General features: G+C 42.9%; 1 protein-coding gene across 5 annotated transcripts in view; it reads left to right on the top strand.

The window, feature by feature from the left end:
• LOC118384078 (kelch-like protein 4) overlaps nucleotides 1-20,858 on the top strand; it is a 56,397-nt gene extending 35,539 nt beyond the window's left edge. For 2 of the 5 annotated variants that reach the window (XM_052517516.1, XM_052517492.1), the window contains exons 5-11: nucleotides 2,884-3,099; nucleotides 4,210-4,396; nucleotides 6,872-7,096; nucleotides 16,038-16,200; nucleotides 16,675-16,887; nucleotides 19,479-19,650; nucleotides 19,793-20,858. In XM_052517516.1, the coding sequence (XP_052373476.1) occupies nucleotides 2,884-3,099; nucleotides 4,210-4,396; nucleotides 6,872-7,096; nucleotides 16,038-16,200; nucleotides 16,675-16,887; nucleotides 19,479-19,650; nucleotides 19,793-19,852 (1,236 nt within the window). In that variant the 3' untranslated portion in view covers nucleotides 19,853-20,858. Of the gene's footprint in view, nucleotides 1-2,883; nucleotides 3,100-4,209; nucleotides 4,397-6,871; nucleotides 7,097-16,037; nucleotides 16,201-16,674; nucleotides 16,888-18,247; nucleotides 18,269-18,953; nucleotides 18,975-19,478; nucleotides 19,651-19,792 lie in introns of all 5 variants that reach the window. The other 3 variants (XM_052517507.1, XM_052517501.1, XM_052517512.1) reach the window with 3 other exon arrangements.
• The last annotated feature ends 287 nt before the right edge of the window (nucleotides 20,859-21,145 follow it).

The raw sequence follows: 21,145 nt of genomic DNA, 5'->3' as shown, positions 1-21,145 counted from the left end.
TTAGGGCTCTGGTTGAAAGTAGTGCACTATATAGGGAATAGGGCTCTGGTGGAAAGTAGTGCACTATATAGGGATTAGGGCTCTGGTTGAAAGTAGTGCACTATATATAGGGAATAGGGCTCTGGTTGAAAGTAGTGCACTATATAGGGAATAGGGCTCTGGTTGAAAGTAGTGCACTATATAGGGAATAGGGCTCTGGTTGAAAGTAGTGCACTATATAGGGAATAGGGCTCTGGTTGAAAGTAGTGCACTATATAGGGAATAGGGCTCTGGTTGAAAGTAGTGCACTATATAGGGAATAGGGCTCTGGTTGAAAGTAGTGCACTATATAGGGATTAGGGCTCTGGTTGAAAGTAGTGCACTATATAGGGAATAGGGCTCTGGTTGAAAGTAGTGCACTATATAGGGAATAGGGCTCTGGTGGAAAGTAGTGCACTATATAGGGAATAGGGCTCTGGTTGAAAGTAGTGCACTATATAGGGATTAGGGCTCTGGTTGAAAGTAGTGCACTATATAGGGAATAGGGCTCTGGTTGAATGTAGTGCACTATATAGGGATTAGGGCTCTGGTGGAAAGTAGTGCACTATATAGGGAATAGTGCTCTGGTTGAAAGTAGTGCACTATATAGGGATTAGGGTTCCATTTTGAACTCACTCTGTACATGTCTGTGAATCAAAGAGTCTGCAGTGTAGCCATCAGAATCAATGTATTAAGTTGTTGTCAGCATTCTGGCTGATGGTAATTACAAATAACGAATCTATACCAACGTCAAACAACAGTGTGTAAGTTGTAAGATCTGTCCGTCTCGATTACCAGAACAGATCACTGAAGGAGAATAATTTCATTAGGCTTGTCGCTGCTAAGATACTAAAGCCCAATCATGATAGATTCTGTGAAGCCAACTGTAATTTGTAACAGATTAACGATTAAATTAATAATGCTTACTTTTCGTAATTGTTCGGGCACTTGCATCTAAGCAAATGTTAAATGTGTCAACATTTATTATTGCTGGTGCAATAGATAACAGCTCAGGGTCTTGTTCCTAGACAACAGATTTTGTTCTAGTCCTTTATATCTCCTGCATGTTGAACATTACAAAGCAGCATAAAGGGTTTTATCATCATCTGGTACTATCCAGAGAGAGTCATTGAAGACGCTTAGTAGAGACAATAACACAAAGCCATAGGGATTAGGGCTCTGGTTGAAAGTAGTGCACTATATAGGGAATAGGGCTCTGGTTGAAAGTAGTGCACTATATAGGGAATAGGGCTCTGGTTGAAAGTAGTGTACTATATAGGGATTAGGGCTCTGGTTGAAAGTAGTGCACTATATAGGGAATAGGGCTCTGGTTGAAAGTAGTGCACTATATAGGGAATAGGGCTCTGGTTGAAAGTAGTGTACTATATAGGGAATATAGGGCTCTGGTTGAAAGTAGTGCACTATATAGGGAATAGGGCTCTGGTTGAAAGTAGTGCACTATATAGGGAATAGGGCTCTGGTTGAAAGTAGTGTACTATATAGGGAATAGGGCTCTGGTTGAAAGTAGTGTACTATATAGGGAATAGGGCTCTGGTTGAAAGTAGTGTACTATATAGGGAATAGGGCTCTGGTTGAAAGTAGTGTACTATATATGCACCTACCTACATGTCGTGTGTTTATAGCTTGGTTATTTATTTTTTTATTTTACCTTTATTTAGTCAGTTAAGAATAAATTCTTATTTTCAATGACGTCCTTGGAACAGTGGGTTAACTGCCTATTCAGGGACAGAACGACAGATTTGTACCTTGTCAGCTCGGGGGTTTGAACTTGCAACCTTCCGGTTACTAGTCCAACGCTCTAACCACTAGGCTACCCTGCCGCCTGGGATGATGACCAACAACAGGAAAATGAATCTATATAAAGATGTATAGCGAGCTCCAGATTGAACATACTACTATATTGAACCCTTTATTTGCTAAACTAGCACCAATCTGACTGTTACAGTGTATTTGACCCCATACTGACTAAGTTTCAGAATAACAGTTAATCACTTACTATGAAATCAGAACATTTGTATTAATTATATTTCTGGCAGTGTGTTGTCGCTATGTTCTCTACTAGCATAGAGATCTGATAACAGTTACGCGATTAATCTGATGACACATCCCAGTTGAATGCATTCAGTTCTACTACTGACTAGGTACCCCCCTCCTTTCCTTTCCGCTCTGTGGCTTAGAGGTCATGTTGGCCCATGTTAGCAGCATTGATGTCCACATTTTGTTGCTCATTAGGTTTAAATAAGTTCACCGTCCGATTTATCGACTGATTTCTTCCTATGTCAGTCAAATTCTGAGAATCCATCAACCGAGTAACAAACGAGGCATTCGGTCGGTATTGACTGTATATTTAGCTCCTGAGACTGACAGTTTCTTAATCACGTTCTCCAAGAATGTATAATTCTACTCCTGGTTTCGGGTACATGGATAATTAATTTGTTGTTGTAAACAACAATCCACCTACCGACAAAACGTTTACCCTGCATCTACTTAACCGATTTATCAACCTTTTTATTTATTTTACCTTTATTTAACCAGGCAAGTCAGTTTAAGAACAAATTCTTATTTTCAATGACGGCCTAGGAACAGTGGGTTAACTGCCTGTCCAGGGGCAGAACCTAATGCACTTACTTACCCAATGAATGATTAACTTCTACAAGTGCAACAAGTAATGTCTTCTTTCATTTATACATTGTCTTTTCTAACCAGGAAACACCTGAAAATGGTATTTTGTATTTTGCAACCCAACGTCCAGATGAAACCAGGGTTTTGGTGACCCTCATCTGTAAGATTGGGTTGCAGTATTGTTCCCTTTCCCACTAAGTTTCCATCACATCCCTGTTTCAGGAGCACTTCCCAGAGGTGATTCAGAACCAGGAGTTTCTCCTGCTTCCTACTGCTGAGATCGTCAAACTCTTGGCCAGTGACGACATAAACATACCAGATGAGGAGACCGTCTTCCAGGCTCTGATGATGTGGGTGCGGTTCGACGTTCAGCATCGCCAGCAGGACATTGGGGTGCTCCTGGCCGAAATCCGCCTGCCTCTTCTACCTCCACAGGTAGTCAGTAGGTTATCAATGACTTCATCACAAATGGCACCCTATTCCCTATATAGTGCAGTACATTTGACCAGTGTACAATGGACCCTTACTGGTTACTGCTTCCTGGTTGAATGTTACTGCTTCCTGGTTGAATGTTACTGCTTCCTGGTTGAATGTTACTGCTTCCTGGTTGAATGTTACTGCTTCCTGATTGAATGTTACTGCTTCCTGGTTGAATGTTACTGCTTCCTGGTTGAATGTTACTGCTTCCTGGTTGAATGTTACTGCTTCCTGGTTGAATGTTACTGCTTCCGGGTTGAATGTTACTGCTTACTGGTTGAATGTTACTGCTTCCAGGTTGAAAGATGTACATTTAGGTTATACAATCACACAGTTTTTTCATACATCTTTTTTTATGCTGCACTTAAAATCGCATTAATCCCATTAAGATATAATAACGAATGAGACATGTCCTAAGTTACATGTTTACTGGGCTCTCATTTTTGATGACTTATCTAGAGCGTTTGATAGAGTTCTAGCCTCAGAACCATTGACCGCTCTGCTTGGTACAGTTGATGGGAATAACCACGAAGGGAAAGCTGTCTCTCTTTGTACTCTATTAGCCAAAAGGCTCATATGGCAATTTTGGAAACTGGAGACTGTACCTACCTTTGAAATGTGGTAACAGGATTTAGGGAATGTAATACATATGGAAAAGATTCGATACAATACCTCCAATAGAAGTCCAATGTTTTACAAAATATGTCAGCCGATACTGGATAAATGGTCTAGTCCCGCTTCATAACTGGGTTGACGATCTGCTGCTACTCTGTGCTGTACTCCACTCAATATTTATTTTTGGCTTAACTACACTGCTTGTAATGACTATATGCCGTCTTCTTATACCTTGTACCACCTAATGAGAAATTGTTTTATTTTGTGTATGTGTGAGTTAAGTTTTGTTATGTCCTCTAAATTGGCCATCCCATTCAAAAGTACAATTAATGTCATTGTTAATATTGCTGTCTTTTTTATTGTAAAATAATAAACATATTATAAAATGTAAAAAAAAATATATATATAATAACGATTTACTGAACTGAACAGAAAAGAACTCCCCTTTAATTCCAGCTCCTAGCTGACCTGGAGAACAACACCATGTTCTCAGATGACCTGGAATGCCAGAAGCTTCTAATGGAAGCCATGAAGTACCATCTGCTGCCAGAGCGTCGCCTCATGTTCCAGAGCCCCAGGACCAAACCCAGGAAGTCCACTGTAGGAGTACTCTACGCTGTGGGAGGCATGGACGCTACCAAGGGTTAGAACTACTCTGCATTCCCTTCTCCCTCTATATAGTGCACTAGGGCCATAGGGCTCTGGTCAAAAGAAGTGCCCTATACAGGGTTTTGCATCCCAAAGGGAAACCTACTCTCCTATATAGTGCACTTCTTTTGACTAGAGCTTGATATAGGGAATAAGGTGCGTTTCATAGTCTCGGGGTGGAGACAAGAACAAAGACAGGTGAAGCAGATCAGGGTGTGACATCCACAGGTTTTGATCAATGAGTTTTGATCATTACCAAGATGGACGCCCGCTAATGTGTGACGTCACCGTCGATCTCGCCCGACCACGACAACACTTTTATTGTTCCAGACGTCAGGTCTATTAGGCTGCTAATGTAATGCAGCTCAATCCACACGACTGAGGTTAACCCTTTCATTCCATGGACAAACACACATTTATCTGATACCTAAGTGGATCCTATACATTGTAGATACACACTACCGTTCAAAAGTTTGGGGTCATTTAGAAATGTCCTTGTTTTTGAAAGAAAAGCACATTTTTTTGTCCATTAAAATGACTATTGTGGCTGGCAATGGCAGACATAGGCGTACAGAGGCCAATTATCAGCAACCATCACTCCTGTGTTCCAATGCCATGTTGTGTTAGCTAATCCAAGTTTATCATTTTATACGGCTAATTGATCATTAGAAAACACTTTTGCAATTTTGTTAGCACAGCTGAAAACTGCTGTCCTGATTAAAGAAGCAATAAAACTGGCCTTCTTTAGACTAGTTGTATATCTGGAGCATCAGCATTTGTGGGTTCAATTACAGGCTCAGAATAGCCAGAAACAAAGCACTTTCTTCTGAAACTCGTCAGTCTATTCTTGTTCTGAGAAATGAAGGCTATTCCATGAGAGAAATTGCAAAGAAACTGAAGATCTCGTAGAAGGCTGTGTACTACTCCCTTCACAGAACAGCGCAAACTGGCCCTAACCAGAATAGAAAGAGGAGTGGGAGGCCCCGGTGCACAACTGAGCAAGAGGACAAGTACATTAGAGTATCTAGTTTGAGAAACAGATGCCTCACAAGTCCTTAACTGGCAGCTTCATTAAATAGTATCCGCAAAACACCAGTCTCAACGTCAACAGTGAAGAGGGTACTCCGGGATGTTGGCCTTTAATGTGCTTTTCTTTAAAAAACAAGGACATTTCTAAATAACCCCAAACTTTGAACGGTAGTGTACATTTAATAGAACACATTACCAATTGTGTTTGATAATACACAATTTAGGAAAATGTAGATGGATAATCAAACACTATGATAGACATAGAGGGTCCTAGGAATCAAAACAGAATACGATTCAACGCTAAACCTCTAAAAAGGATCACCTGAAGTCGTCAGCATCATCCTCCGTTTGTATAGGATCGATAGATCTCCTTGTCTGTTCCTATAGGATCTATAGATCTCCTTGTCTGTTCTTATTGGATCGATAGATCTCCTTGTCTGTTCCTATAGGATCTATAGATCTCCTTGTCTCTTCCTATAGGATTAATATATATCCTTGTCTGTTCCTATAGAATCTATATATCTCTGTGTCTCTTCCTATAGGATCTATAGATCTCCTCGTCTGTTCCTGTAGGATCTATAGATCTCATTGTTTCTTCCTATAGGATCTATAGATCTCCTTGTCTCTTCCTATATGATCTATAGATATCCTTGTCTGTTCCTATAGGATCAATAGATCTCCTTGTCTCTTCCTATGGGATCTATAGATCTCCTTGTCTTTTCCTATAGAATCTATAGATCTCCTTGTCTCTTCCTATAGGATCTATAGATCTCCTTGTCTGTTCCTATAGGATCTATAGATCACCTTGTCCGCTCCTATAGGATCTATAGATCTCATTGTCTCTTCCAATAGGATCTATAGATCTCATTGTCTCTTCATGTAGGATCTATAGATCTCCTTGTCTCTTCCTATAGGATCTATAGATCTCCTTGTCTGTTCCTATAGGATCAATAGATCTCCTTGTCTCTTCCTATAGGATCTATAGATCTCCTTGTCCGTTCCTATAGGATCTATAGATCTCCTTGTCTGTTCCTATAGGATCTATAGATCTCCTTGTCTCTTCCTGTAGGATCTATAGCTCTCCTTGTCTGTTCCAAAAGGATCTATTGATCTCCTTGTCTCTTCCTGTAGGATCTATAGATCTCCTTGTCTGTTCTTATTGGATCGATAGATCTCCTTGTCTGTTTCTATAGGATCTGTAGATCTCCTTGTCTCTTCCTATAGGATCTATAGATCTCCTTTTCTGTTTCTATAGGATCTGTAGATCTCCTTGTCTCTTCCTATAGGATCTATTGATCTCCTTGTCTGTTTCTATAGGATCTGTAGATCTCCTTGTCTCTTCCTATAGGATCTATAGATCTCCTTTTCTGTTCCTATAGGATCTATAGATCTCATTGTCGGTTCCTATGGGATCTATAGATCTCCTTGTGTGTTCCTATAGGATCTACGACCATAGAGAAGTATGACCTGCGGACCAACACGTGGATCCAGGCGGGGGTGATGAACGGCCGGAGGCTGCAGTTCGGGGTGGCAGTGATCGACGACAAGCTGTACGTGGTGGGGGGCCGAGACGGGCTGAAGACTTCCAACATGGTGGAGTGTTACAACCCTTTAAACAAAGTCTGGTCCATCATGCCTCCTATGTCTACACACAGACACGGACTCGGTGGGTTTACAGTTTTTTTTTCAATTATTATTACATTTTATACGTACACTATTGCAGCACAAGCCCAGCAGATACAGTATGTGTTGAACTGTCTCTACTCGAGGCCCAGGCTTTTGTGGTACAGGACAGTAGACATTCGTCTCTACACCACAAGACAAAGAAAGAAAGTAAGATCAAACCACCCTTCAACTCTCTCTCTCTCTCTCTCTCTCTCTCTCTCTCTCTCTCTCTCTCTCTCTCTCTCTCTCTCTCTCTCTCTCTCTCTCTCTCTCTCTCTCTCTCTCTCTCTCTCTCTCTCTCTCTCTCTCTCTCTCTCTCTTCGATTCACTTCATTGACATTGCCAAAGTATACATATAACAAAAATGGTGTGACCAACAGCAATAATAATAGTAGTAGTGGATTATAGATTAAGGCAATAGTTGTAGAGCAGTCACAACCTGACTGAGAAGCAACATGACATGATATGAAAACAAAAATAAATGGGAAATATTATTACATTGTCACTGGCTGTCCCTCAGGTTGTTGCAGGAGGACATATATTTGCCTCCCAAAACTGCACATTTTGGCTTTTCAATAAATAAATATTAGATTTTTTCTTTATCTTTTATAGTTTAAAATTCTTTGCCAGACTATCCTCTCTGGGCAGCCAGGTTTGTCTGTGACGACCGGTCTCTAGAGCCAGACTATCCTCTCTGGGCAGCCAGGTTTGTCTGTGACGACCGGTCTCTAGAGCCAGACTGTCCTCTCTGGGCAGCCAGGTTTGTCTGTGACGACCGGTCTCTAGAGCCAGACTGTCCTCTCTGGGCAGCCAGGTTTGTCTGTGACGACCGGTCTCTAGAGCCAGACTGTCCTCTCTGGGCAGCCAGGTTTGTCTGTGACGACCGGTCTCTAGAGCCAGACTGTCCTCTCTGGGCAGCCAGGTTTGTCTGTGACGACCGGTCTCTATAGCCAGACCGTCCTCTCTGGGCAGCCAGGTTTGTCTGTGACGACCGGTCTCTAGAGCCAGACTGTCCTCTCTGGGCAGCCAGGTTTGTCTGTGACGACCGGTCTCTAGAGCCAGACTGTCCTCTCTGGGAAGCCAGGGTTGTCTGTGACGACCGGTCTCTATAGCCAGACTGTCCTCTCTGGGCAGCCAGGTTTGTCTGTGACGACCGGTCTCTAGAGCCAGACTGTCCTCTCTGGGCAGCCAGGTTTGTCTGTGACGACCGGTCTCTAGAGCCAGACTGTCCTCTCTGGGCAGCCAGGTTTGTCTGTGACGACCGGTCTCTAGAGCCAGACTGTCCTCTCTGGGCAGCCAGGTATGTCTGTGACGACCGGTCTCTAGAGCCAGACTGTCCTCTCTGGGCAGCCAGGTTTGTCTGTGACGACCGGTCTCTAGAGCCAGACTGTCCTCTCTGGGCAGCCAGATTTGTCTGTGACGACCGGTCTCTAGAGCCAGACTGTCCTCTCTGGGCAGACAGGTTTGTCTGTGACGACCGGTCTCTAGAGCCAGACTGTCCTCTCTGGGCAGCCAGGTTTGCCTGTAATGACCGGTCTCTATAGCCAGACTGTGCTCACTGAGTCTGTACCTTAGTCAGTGTTTTCCTCAGTTTTCTATCAGTCACAGTGGTCAGATAATCTGCCACCATGTACTGTCTGTTTAGAGCCAAATAGCATTGAAGTTTACTTAGATTTTTTGTGGTGTCTTGTGGTCCTTTTTGTTTTGTGATGATTTAGTTGGGCCAGATTTTCCGAGTGCTGTCCTGAGGCTCTATGGGGTTGGTTTGGGTTAGTGAACTGAGCCTCAGAACCAGCTGGCTGAGTGCTGTCCTGAGGCTCTACGGGGTTGGTTTGGGTTGGTGAACTGAGCCTCAGAACCAGCTGGATGAGGGGACTCTTCTCTTGTTTCATCTCTTGACATTGTAGAGCTGTGTGATGGAACGTTTTGGGGTCACTTGTTTTTAGATGGATGTAAAATTTGATGGCCCTTTTTTCTATTCGAATAAACAGGGCGTATCGGCCCAATTCTGCTCTACGTGCTTATTTGGCGTTTTTCTTTGCACTTGCAATACAGTGTTGCAAAAACACTGCATGCAGTATTTTGATTGGATGTTTGTCCCATTTGGTAAATTCATTATTAGAGAGTGGACCCCATACTTCACTGCCATATAGAGCAATTGGTTCTATAACCGATTGGAACATTTTGAGCCAGATTCTTATTGGAATTTAGATTTTAATGTTCCTTTTAATGGCATAGAATGCTCTTCTTGCTTTGTCTCTGAGCTCATTCACAGCCATGTGAAAGCTACCTGTGTTGGTGATATTTAGTCCTAGATACGTGTATTTTTTGGTGTGTTCTAATAGAACTGTGTCCAAATAGAATTTATATTTGTCATCCTGATTTACGGACCTTTTTTGTAATATCAATCTACTCATTTTTTTTTTTAGATTAACGGTCAGAGCCCAGGTCTGACAGAACCTGTGATTAACGGTCAGAGCCCAGGTCTGATAGAACCTGTGATTAATGGTCAGAGCCCAGGTCTGATAGAACCTGGGATTAATGGTCAGAGCCCAGGTCTGACAGAACCTGTGAATAACGGTCAGAGCCCAGGTCTGACAGAACCTGTGGATAACGGTCAGAGCCCAGGTCTGACAGAACCTGTGATTAACAGTCAGAGCCCAGGTCTGACAGAACCTGTGATTAACGGTCAGAGCCCAGGTCTGACAGAACCTGTGGTTAACGGTCAGAGCCCAGGTCTGACAGAACCTGTGATTAACAGTCAGAGCCCAGGTCTGACAGAACCGGTGATTATCGGTCAGAGCCCAGGTCTGACAGAACCTGTGGTTAACGGTCAGAGCCCAGGTCTGACAGAACCTGTGGTTAACGGTCAGAGCCCAGGTCTGACAGAACCTGTGGTTAACGGTCAGAGCCCAGGTCTGACAGAACCTGTGGTTAACGCTCAGAGCCCAGGTCTGACAGAACCTGTGAATAACAGTCAGAGCCCAGGTCTGACAGAACCTGTGAATAACAGTCAGAGCCCAGGTCTGACAGAACCTGTGGTTAACGGTCAGAGCCCAGGTCTGACAGAACCTGTGGTTAACGGTCAGAGCCCAGGTCTGACAGAACCTGTGGTTAACGGTCAGAGCCCAGGTCTGACAGAACCTGTGGTTAACGCTCAGAGCCCAGGTCTGACAGAACCTGTGAATAACAGTCAGAGCCCAGGTCTGACAGAACCTGTGAATAACAGTCAGAGCCCAGGTCTGACAGAACCTGTGGTTAACGGTCAGAGTCCAGGTCAGACAGAACCTGAGGTTAACGGTCAGAGCCCAGGTCTGATAGAACCTGTGGTTAACGGTCAGAGTCCAGGTCAGACAGAACCTGAGGTTAACGGTCAGAGCCCAGGTCTGGCAGAATCTGTGATTAACGGTCAGAGCCCAGGTCTGACAGAACCTTCTGTAGCTCAGTTGGTAGAGCATGGCGCTTGTAACGCCAGGGTAGTGGGTTCGATCCCTGGACCACCCATACGTAGAATGTATGCACACATGACTGTAAGTCGCTTTGGATAAAAGCGTCTCTAAATGGCATATATTATTATTATTATTATTAGAACCTGTGGTTAACGGTCAGAGCCCAGGTCTGACAGAACCTGTGGTTAACGGTCAGAGCCCAGGTCTGACAGAACCTGTGGTTAATTGCTCAGAGCCCAGGTCTGATAGAACCTGTGGTTAACGGTCAGAGCCCAGGTCTGACAGAACCTGTGGTTAACGGTCAGAGCCCAGGTCTGACAGAACCTGTGGTTAACGCTCAGAGCCCAGGTCTGATAGAACCTGTGGTTAACGGTCAGAGCCCAGGTCTGACAGAACCTGTGGTTAACGCTCAGAGCCCAGGTCTGATAGAACCTGTGGTTAACGGTCAGAGCCCAGGTCTGACAGAACCTGTGGTTAACGCTCAGAGCCCAGGTCTGATAGAACCTGTGGTTAACGCTCAGAGCCCAGGTTTATATTGCTCTAGAGGTTTATATTGCTCTAGAGGTTTATATTGCTCTAGAGGTTTATATTGCTGTAGAGGTTTATATTGCTGTAGAGGTTTATATTGCTCTAGAGGTTTATATTGCTCTAGAGGTTTATATTGCTCTAGAGGTTTATATTGCTCTAGAGGTTTATATTGCTGTAGAGGTTTATATTGCTCTAGAGGTTTATATTGCTCTAGAGGTTTATATTGCTCTAGAGGTTTATATTGCTCTAGAGGTTTATATTGCTCTAGAGGTTTATATTGCTCTAGAGGTTTATATTGCTCTAGAGGTTTATATTGCTCTAGAGGTTTATATTGCTCTAGAGGTTTATATTGCTCTAGAGGTTTATATTGCTGTAGAGGTTTATATTGCTCTAGAGGTTTATATTGCTCTAGAGGTTTATATTGCTCTAGAGGTTTATATTGCTCTAGAGGTTTATATTGCTCTAGAGGTTTATATTGCTCTAGAGGTTTGCAAAGTGATTTCTCCACATATCCCCATTTTGGATGGCTAATTCCAATTCCAATTTTCCCAGATGTGGTTTGATTCTACGGATTCCTCAGTTCCTTTTTCTGTTCTGAAAAGGTGTGTTTGTATTGCTTCAGTGTTTCTCCATATAGAACAAGTAGATTTTTGTTGTCTGGTTCTCCGTGTTTTTGATTAGATATATTTCTCAAAGATTTCTCCAGTCATAATCAGACCATTTTTCATGATCTATTATTTTTGGTTTACTCTTTTGTTTCTTTCGATTAGCCAAGGAGGCTAATTTGTTAAATATAAAGTCTATGTTCCAAACGGGCAAATTTACACCTTTGTTGCTGTAGGGGAATGTTAAGGCTAAAACGTTGTCCATTTGTTGTGTATTTTTTGGCTACTAATTTCTTTTTGGTAGATTTCTGTACTGTTTGCACTCCATCTATAGGCCTGTTTTGTACCATGTAATTTATTGGGCCGTGATGCTTCATGTTTGGGTTCTGCTCTTCTCAGATACACTGTGATTTTACTGTGGTCTGAGAGAGGTGTTAGTGGGCTGACTGTGAAGGCTCTGAGAGACTCTGTGTTGAGGTCGGTGATGAAGTCGTCTACAGTACTGCTGCCAAGGGGTGAGCTGCAGGTGTACCTACCTAAAGAGTCCCTCTAAAGAGTCCCTCTCTCTCTGTCTCTCTTCCTCTCTCTCCTCTCTCTCAATCTCTCTTCCTCTCTTTGTCTCTCTCTGTATCTCTCTCTGCCCCTCTCTCACTCTCTGCCTCTCTCTCTCTCTGCCTCCCTCTCTCTCTGCCCCTCTCTCACTCTCTGCCTCTCTCTCTCTCTGCCTCCCTCTCTCTCTCTGCCTCCCTCTCTTTCACTCTCTCTCACTTACACTATTCCTATATAACACATTGGCAGACTACCGTATGCCTGCTCTGATTTTCTCTTTTCTCATACGTTTCATATCAGGAATGGCTTGTTTCACAGTTGGAATTGGTCTATGTACTGAGGATCTCTAGTCAAGTATTCATCTCACTCGTCTGTGAGATGTGTGGTTGACATTTATGAGCTATGGGTGAACATGTTTCCCCCAGAGGTTACAGTGAATAGTATTACCGGGTCTCCTTTGATCGGGGCTGTAGCAGATAGCTCTTATACTTTGCTTGTGGTGAACACAGTTTTCCTGTGAAGATGTGAGGAGCTGCACGTGCTGCTGGCTATGGAATAGAAGGGAACGACTTTTTCACATGTCAAATCAACCACAACTGGTTTAAATAAAATTACTATTTATTTATTTCGGTTTCACGTAATTCGTACAGAATGTAGAAGGTTTTATACCCAATGTTTCTTTAGAATAATGTTGTGCCCTAAACCAGAACATTATCAGACAATATATGCAGTGCATTCGGAAAGTTTTCAGACTCCTTGACTTTTTCCAAATATTGTTCACCGACAGCCTTATTCTGAAATGGAGTAGTTTGTTTTCACTAATCAATCTACACACAATAACCCCAAAATGACAAAGCAAAAACGGGTTTTTAGAAATGTTTGCAAATGTATAAAAAAAAATGTATAAAAAAAACAGTCAACTGAAAAGATCACATTTACATAAGTATTCAGACTCTTTACTCAGTACTTTGTTGAAGCAACTATGGCAGGGATTACAGACTTGAGTCTTCTTGGGTATGACGCTACAAGCTTGGCAAACATGTATTTGGAGAGCTTTTCCCATTCTTCTCTGCAGATCCTCTCAAGTTCTGTCGGATTGGATGGGGAGCGTCGCTACACAGCTATTTTCAGGTCTCTCCAGAGATGTTAAATCTGGTTCATGTCCGGGCTCTGGTTGGGCCACTCAAGGACATTCAGAGACTTGTCCCAAAGCCACTCCTGTGTTGTCTTGGCTGTGTGTTTAGGGTCGTTGTCCTGTTGGAAGGTGAACCTTCACCCCTTTTGGAAGTCCTGAGCGCTCTGGAGCAGGTTTTCATCAAGGATCTATGTACTTTCCTCTGTTCATCTTTCCCTCGATCCTGACTAGTCTCCTCTCAAATGCTGTCAGGTTGGATGGGGAGAGTCGCTGAACAGGTATTTTCAGGTCTCTCCAGAGATGTTAGATTGGGTTCAAGTTTTTCCCTCGATCCTGACTAGTTTCCCTGCAGCTGAAAAATATCCCCAATTCACGATCAAATCAAATCAAATGTTGTTGGTCACATACACATGTTTAGCAGATGTTATTGCGGGTGTAGTGAAATGCTTGTGTTTCTTGCTCCAACAGTGCAGTAATATGTAACAAGTTACATCTAACAATTTCACAACAATACACATACAAATCTAAAGGAATGGAATCAAAAATGTATAAATATTTGGACGAGCAAAGTCAGAGCGGTGAAAGTTTGTGAGGGTTTTAGGTGCCAAGCCATATTTCTTCAGTCTCCTGAGGTTGAAGAGGCGCTGTTGCGCCTTCTTCACCACACTGTCTGTGTGGGTGGACCATTTCAGTTTGTCGGTGATGTGTATGCCATGGAACTTGAAGCATTCCACCTTCTCTACCACGGTCCCGTTGATGTGGATAGGTGGGTGCTCCCTCTGCTGTTTCCTGAAGTCCACGATCAGCTCCTTTGTTTTGTTGATTTTGAGTGAGAGTATATTTTCCTGGCACCACTCTTCCAGGGCCCTCACCTCCACCCCTGTAGGCTGTCTCTTCATTGTTGGTAATCAGGCGTACTACTGCCACTACCATCCTTCACTGTAGGTTTGGTGCCAGGTTTCCTCCAGACATGACGTTTGGCATTCAGGCCAAAGAGTTCAATCTTGGTTTCATCAGACCAGAGAATCTTGTTTATCATGGTCTGAGAGTCCTTCATGTGCCTTTTGGCAAACTCCAAGCGGGTTGTCATGTGAGGAGTGGCTTCCGTCTGACCACTCTACCATAGGGACTCTACTAGGAACTACTAGGAACTCACTGTTCCTAGGCTGTCATTGGAAATAAGAATTTGTTCTTAACTGACTTGCCTAGTAAAATAAACAGACCCTTCTTCCCTGATTGCTCAGCATGGCTGGGCAGCCAGCTCTAGGAAGAGTCTTGGTGGTTCCAAACTTCTTTCATTTAAGAATGATGGAGGCTGATGATGAAGAATGATGATGATGAAGAATGATGATGTTCTTCGGGACCTTCAATGCTGCAGAAATGCTTTGGTACCCTTCCCTAGATCGGGTACTAGGCACAATCCTGTCTCGATTGGAAGGAGCGGCAGGGTAGCCTAGTGGTTAGAGCGTTGGACTAGTAACCGAAAGGTTGCAAGTTCAAATCCCTGAGCTGACAAGGTACAAATCTGTCGTTCTGCCCCTGAACAGGCAGTTAACCCACTGTTCCTAGGCCCTCATTGAAAATAAGAATTTGTTCTTAACTGACTTGCCTTGTAAAATAAAGTTAAAAAAAAAAAGGAAAAGTCCTTCCACCTCATTTGCTCTGACATGCACTGTCAACTGTGGGCCTTTCCACATCATGTAAAATCAATTGAATTTTCCACAGGTGAACTCCAATTAAGTTAAAGAAACATCTCCAGTATGATCAATGGAAACAGGATGCACTTGAGCTCAATTTCGACTCTCATAGCAAAGAGTCTGAAAACTTATGTAAATTTTGTACATTTGCTAAAATTCCTAAAAACCTGTTTTCACTTTGTCATTGTGGGGTATTGTGTATAGATTGATGGAAAAAATAACAATTGAATCAATGTGAAAATAAGGCTGTAACATTAACAAAATGTGTTTAAAAGTCAAGGGGTCTGAATACTTTCCCCAATGCACTGGATAAATCTATCTATTGTGTTGTCCTGTAACTTCCTATTCATTGTTGTTGGAAAATCACTTTCCTCAGTGACCCCAGCAATAGCACGATTAACAGTGTTTTATATCCATCCTGTTTGGACAACAGACCGGGGTTCAAGTACTATTTCAAATCTTTCAAATACTAAGTTTGCCCTAGTCTGCCTGGTTCTGGACGTGCAGAGTTTGTAGTTTTGGGATTTTTCTATTGGTTCCGTTAAGCCAAGCAAGCTTAATCAAGCGGAAATACCATATTTTAAATGATTTCAAATAGTATTTGAACCCAGGTCTGTTTGGAGAATAGAATAGCCTACATTCAGACAGTTCCACACAACGGTGACTCATCCAACAGCACTTTAGCTGTTCTAAAATGAGCATCATGGTTGAGCCACACACACACAGTGTAGGCTCTGGTTGAGCCACACACACACACACACACACACACACACACACACACACACACACACACACACACACACACACACACACACACACACACACACACACACACACACACACACACACACACACACACACACACACACACACACACACACACACACACACACACACACACACACACACACACACACACACACACACACACACAGTGTAGGCTCTGGTTGATGGCTCCCTCCTCTTTGTAACTCTCCAGGTATAACAGTGTTGGAGGGCCCCATGTATGCAGTAGGCGGCCATGATGGATGGAGTTACCTGAACACGGTGGAGAGGTGGGACCCCCAGGCTAAACAGTGGAACTACGTGGCCAGCATGTCCACCCCACGCAGCACCATGGGAGTCACCGCACTCAACGGGAAGTAAGTGGCTGGACTAAAACATTATGACAGTGTCAGTTGTTACTAAATCACAAGCTTTATTTATGACATAACGCACAACATGAAAAGGAGAATTTCTTACACACTAGAAGCTGATCACCAGCACAACAGGACAAAATAGTTCTGCTTCTTGTTATGTAAGACATTTTGGCGAATGCGTAGCCTTCGTATTAAAACAAGAATGCTTTTCTACGGGTGTAAGCCTGGGCTTAGACTACCACAGCTCTACGTTACATAAACAACGGACCGTTTTGCAGTGTGTTTTCACTCTACCCTTTTTAGATTGTCTTCCCGAATCTGGGTAAAAAAAAATAGACAACAAGGAAGGAAGATGTTTCCTTTAACCCGCCATTCCTCTCTGCGAAGGAAGCTTGAGATTTTCCCTCCCTTAAAAGAAGATTTCATATCTGAGCAACATCCAAAATACGATTTGTAACACCTTTATTGTCCTTACAGATTGTTTGCAGTTGGCGGTCGGGACGGGAGCTCATGTCTGCGGTCGATGGAATGCTTTGATCCACACACCAACAAGTGGAGTATGTGTGCCCCCATGGCGAAGCGGAGAGGAGGGGTGGGTGTGGCCACGTACAACAGTTTCCTCTATGCTGTGGGTGGTCATGATGCCCCGGCGTCCAACCACTGCTCCAGGCTATCAGACTGTGTAGAGAGGTAAACAACCACTGTCCCATACTAACAGACTGTGTAGAGGTAAACAACCACTGTCCCAGACTAACAGACTGTGTCGAGGTAAACAACCACTGTCCCAGACTAACAGACTGTGTAGAGAGGTAAATAACCACTGTCCCAGACTAACAGACTGTGTAGAGAGGTAAACAACCACTGTCCCAGACTAACAGACTGTGTAGAGGTAAACAACCACTGTCCCAGACTATCAGACTGTATAGAGAGGTAAACAACCACTGTCCCAGACTAACAGACTGTGTAGAGGTAAACAACCACTGTCCCAGACTAACAGACTGTGTAGAGGTAAACAACCACTGTCCCAGACTAACAGACTGTGTAGAGGTAAACAACCACTGTCCCAGACTAACAGACTATGTAGAGAGGTAAACAACCACTGTCCCAGACTAACAGACTGTGTAGAGGTAAACAACTACTGTCCCATACTAACAGACTGTGTAGAGAGGTAAACAACCACTGTCCCAGACTAACAGACTGTGTAGAGGTAAACAACTACTGTCCCAGACTAACAGACTGTGTAGAGAGGTAAACAACCACTGTCCCAGACTAACAGACTGTGTAGAGAGGTAAACAACCACTGTCCCAGACTAACAGACTGTGTAGAGAGGTAAACAACCACTGTCCCAGACTAACAGACTGTGTAAAAACAACCACTGAGGTAAACAACCACTGTCCCAGACTAACAGACTGTGACTAGAGGGTAAACAACCAGACTAACAGTCCCAGACTAACAGACTGTGTAGAGAGGTAAACAACCACTGTCCCAGACTAACAGACTGTGTAGAGGTAAACAACCACTGTCCCAGACTAACAGACTGTGTAGAGAGGTAAACAACCACTGTCCCAGACTAACAGACTGTGTAGAGAGGTAAACAACCACTGTCCCAGACTAACAGACTGTGTAGAGAGGTAAACAACCACTGTCCCAGACTAACAGACTGTGTAGAGGTAAACAACCACTGCTCCAGACTAACAGACTGTGTAGAGGTAAACAACCACTGCTCCAGACTAACAGACTGTGTAGAGGTAAACAACTACTGTCCCAGACTATCAGACTGTGTAGAGAGGTAAACAACCACTGTCCCAGACTAACAGACTGTGTAGAGAGGTAAACAACCACTGTCCCAGACTAACAGACTGTGTAGAGGTAAACAACCACTGTCCCAGGCTATCAGACTGTGTAGAGGGGTAAACAACCACTGTCCCAGACTAACAGACTGTGTAGAGAGGTAAACAACCACTGTCCCAGACTAACAGACTGTGTAGAGGTAAACAACCACTGTCCCAGACTAACAGACTGTGTAGAGGTAAACAACCACTGCTCCAGACTCTCAGACTGTGTAGAGAGGTAAACAACCACTGTCCCAGACTAACAGACTGTGTAGAGGTAAACAACCACTGTCCCAGACTAACAGACTGTGTAGAGAGGTAAACAACCACTGTCCCAGACTAACAGACTGTGTAGAGAGGTAAACAACCACTGTCCCAGACTGTGTAGAGAGGTAAACGACCACTGTCCCAGGATATCAGACTGTGTAGAGAGGTAAACAACCACTGTCCCAGACTGTGTAGAGAGGTAAACGACCACTGACCCAGACTGTGTAGAGAGGTAAACGACCACTGTCCCAGGATATCAGACTGTGTAGAGAGGTAAACAACCACTGTCCCAGACTAACAGACTGTGTAGAGAGGTAAACAACCACTGTCCCAGACTGTGTAGAGAGGTAAACGACCACTGTCCCAGGATATCAGACTGTGTAGAGAGGTAAACAACCACTGTCCCAGACTGTGTAGAGAGGTAAACAACCACTGTCCCAGACTGTGTAGAGAGGTAAACAACCACTGACCCAGACTGTGTAGAGAGGTAAACAACCACTGACCCAGACTGTGTAGAGAGGTAAACGACCACTGTCCCAGGATATCAGACTGTGTAGAGAGGTAAACAACCACTGTCCCAGGATATCAGACTGTGTAGAGAGGTAAACAACCACTGTCCCAGACTGTGTAGGCAGGTAGAAAACCCACTGCTCCAGACTCTCAGACTGTGTAGAGAGGTAAACAACTACTGTCCCAACTACCGACTGACAGATCTACAAAAAACCTTGCGTCATAAATAACTACTCAGTATTATTTGTAGATCAGTCACAATTTACCCCCAGGCACATTACAGGGTTGATCCTCTTGAACACAGCCATTATCTCTGTCTGTCTGCATGTACAGGTCAAACCCAAGACACGTCATTGTTTCCATTGGAGCTGGTTTTACCAGTGTGATTATCTGGCTTCTGCTACCCTCTGCTGGCTGTTCTGTAAAAATCAACCTGTATCTGATACCCACTGCATGTAACCCTATCAATGAACAGAATACAAAAACAATTAATGTCAAAACAATTAAACAGAAAATATGATTTAAAAACGTTTTGTCCCACTCAAAATATATTGTTGAATTCATCCATCGACAAGCTTAATCTTTGCTCTGTATCTCTTAAATATCCCAGTGCTCACTACACTTCTTCACGGATTTCTCTTCATCCTTGTATTTCTTCTATGTCACTGCAGGTATGATCCCAAAACAGACACATGGACCACGGTGTCCTCTCTGAGTGTCCCCAGGGATGCTGTAGGTATCTGTCTGCTAGGAGACAGGCTATATGCTGTCGGAGGATACGATGGAACGTCCTACCTGAACACTGTTGAGTCCTATGATGCACAGAACAATGAATGGACTGAGGTAACTTGAATCATTCCTTAGTTCTTCATAGATCGACACAGAATTCCAATAGCCAGGCACAACCTTTAATTTCCATTCTGTAATAGTTTTTTAAGACAGACTGAATGACCTTTCATTACCCTTTACTGTATGTCTCCAACAGGAGGTCAATCTCAACATTGGAAGGGCTGGTGCCTGTGTTGTAGTTGTGAGAATACCTTAAGGACTACAGCTCCCTACAACCCCCTGGAATGCCACACAGAACACATGATATGATGTCACCACTGATGTCACCACTGAGAATGTTTTTCCTTCAGTTTTTCTACTGTAAAGACAAACCTCTACTGCATTCCTCACAAACCAATGTTTCCATTAACAGTGATTTTCATTGTCCACTTGAAAGTATTTTATCTTTGATTATAAGAACGTACTTTACCATATCTACAGATCAAGTAAGTGGTTAGTTGTGGTTAAAAATATTAGGAAACTCTGCCACACTCTCCTTGGTCTGGTTACTCTGTTAAAATGCTCTATCAGAAAATAATGATCAGAAAATAATGATCAGACAATAATGTTCTCTATATCATACAATGAAAGAAATTACATGTATTAATTGATACTTTTACATTTATACAGCAACATTCTATATTTGTCTCATCACATAATATTTTTTGGGGATTTATACTCCTATGTATATCTCTCTTTTAGCCACCTGAAAATTAAATGTACTTTTTCTATTTTTACTACATCTCTGTTGCTAAACTGGATTTCTACTCTTGGACAAAACGTTTTGAAGAAGGATCACTGTGAATAATACTGAAGATGAAGAGTTTGCAAAGTGCAATACCGGGTACGTTCTACCAGAACAATTTGAGAAAGTTACTCATGTTGCTCAACAACTGTGAGCTGGATATACTTATTTTTGAAAGGAAAGAATTCTAACAAAAAGTTTTCAAAAATTGTTTCTTTCTTGGAAGCTCTATCTGAATTACACCAAAGTCATTACCCAGTCTTAGAAATGTTTTGTACACGTTTTAAAAATATTTACAAATATATCATATTGATATTTCGCATTACTACAAAGATTTTAGTAGGTTTGCGAAAATTGCAGTCATCTTTATAACATCATGTCATGCCTAAACAAATGCATTACTGTCATCTCCAGTGTTTCTTTTTATATTTTGGCATGCTAGTTAATATTAATTTGTAATTAAAAAATATTGATATTTTTTGGGGTGTTTCGTTAGGATTCCCATTAGATGTTGCGAAAGCTGCAGTTAATCTTCCTGGGCTCCACACAACACATGAAACATGACATTAAACAGAACATTAATAGACAAGAACAGCTCAAGGACGGCACTACATCAATTTAAAAATGGCACACGTTGCCTCCGTATCAATACATACACACAAACTATCTAGGTTAAATAGGGGAGAGGCGTTGTGGGGTGAGGTGTTGCTTTAACTGTTTTTTTTACAACCAAGTTTGCAGTTCATTTGAGCAACGAAGTTCCAC

The sequence above is a fragment of the Oncorhynchus keta genome, chromosome 4 (assembly GCF_023373465.1).
Source record: "Oncorhynchus keta strain PuntledgeMale-10-30-2019 chromosome 4, Oket_V2, whole genome shotgun sequence".
Taxonomy (NCBI): Eukaryota; Metazoa; Chordata; class Actinopteri; order Salmoniformes; family Salmonidae; genus Oncorhynchus; species Oncorhynchus keta.
The sequence above is the reverse complement of the archived record's forward strand: the minus strand, read 5'-3'. Positions and strand labels throughout refer to the sequence as shown.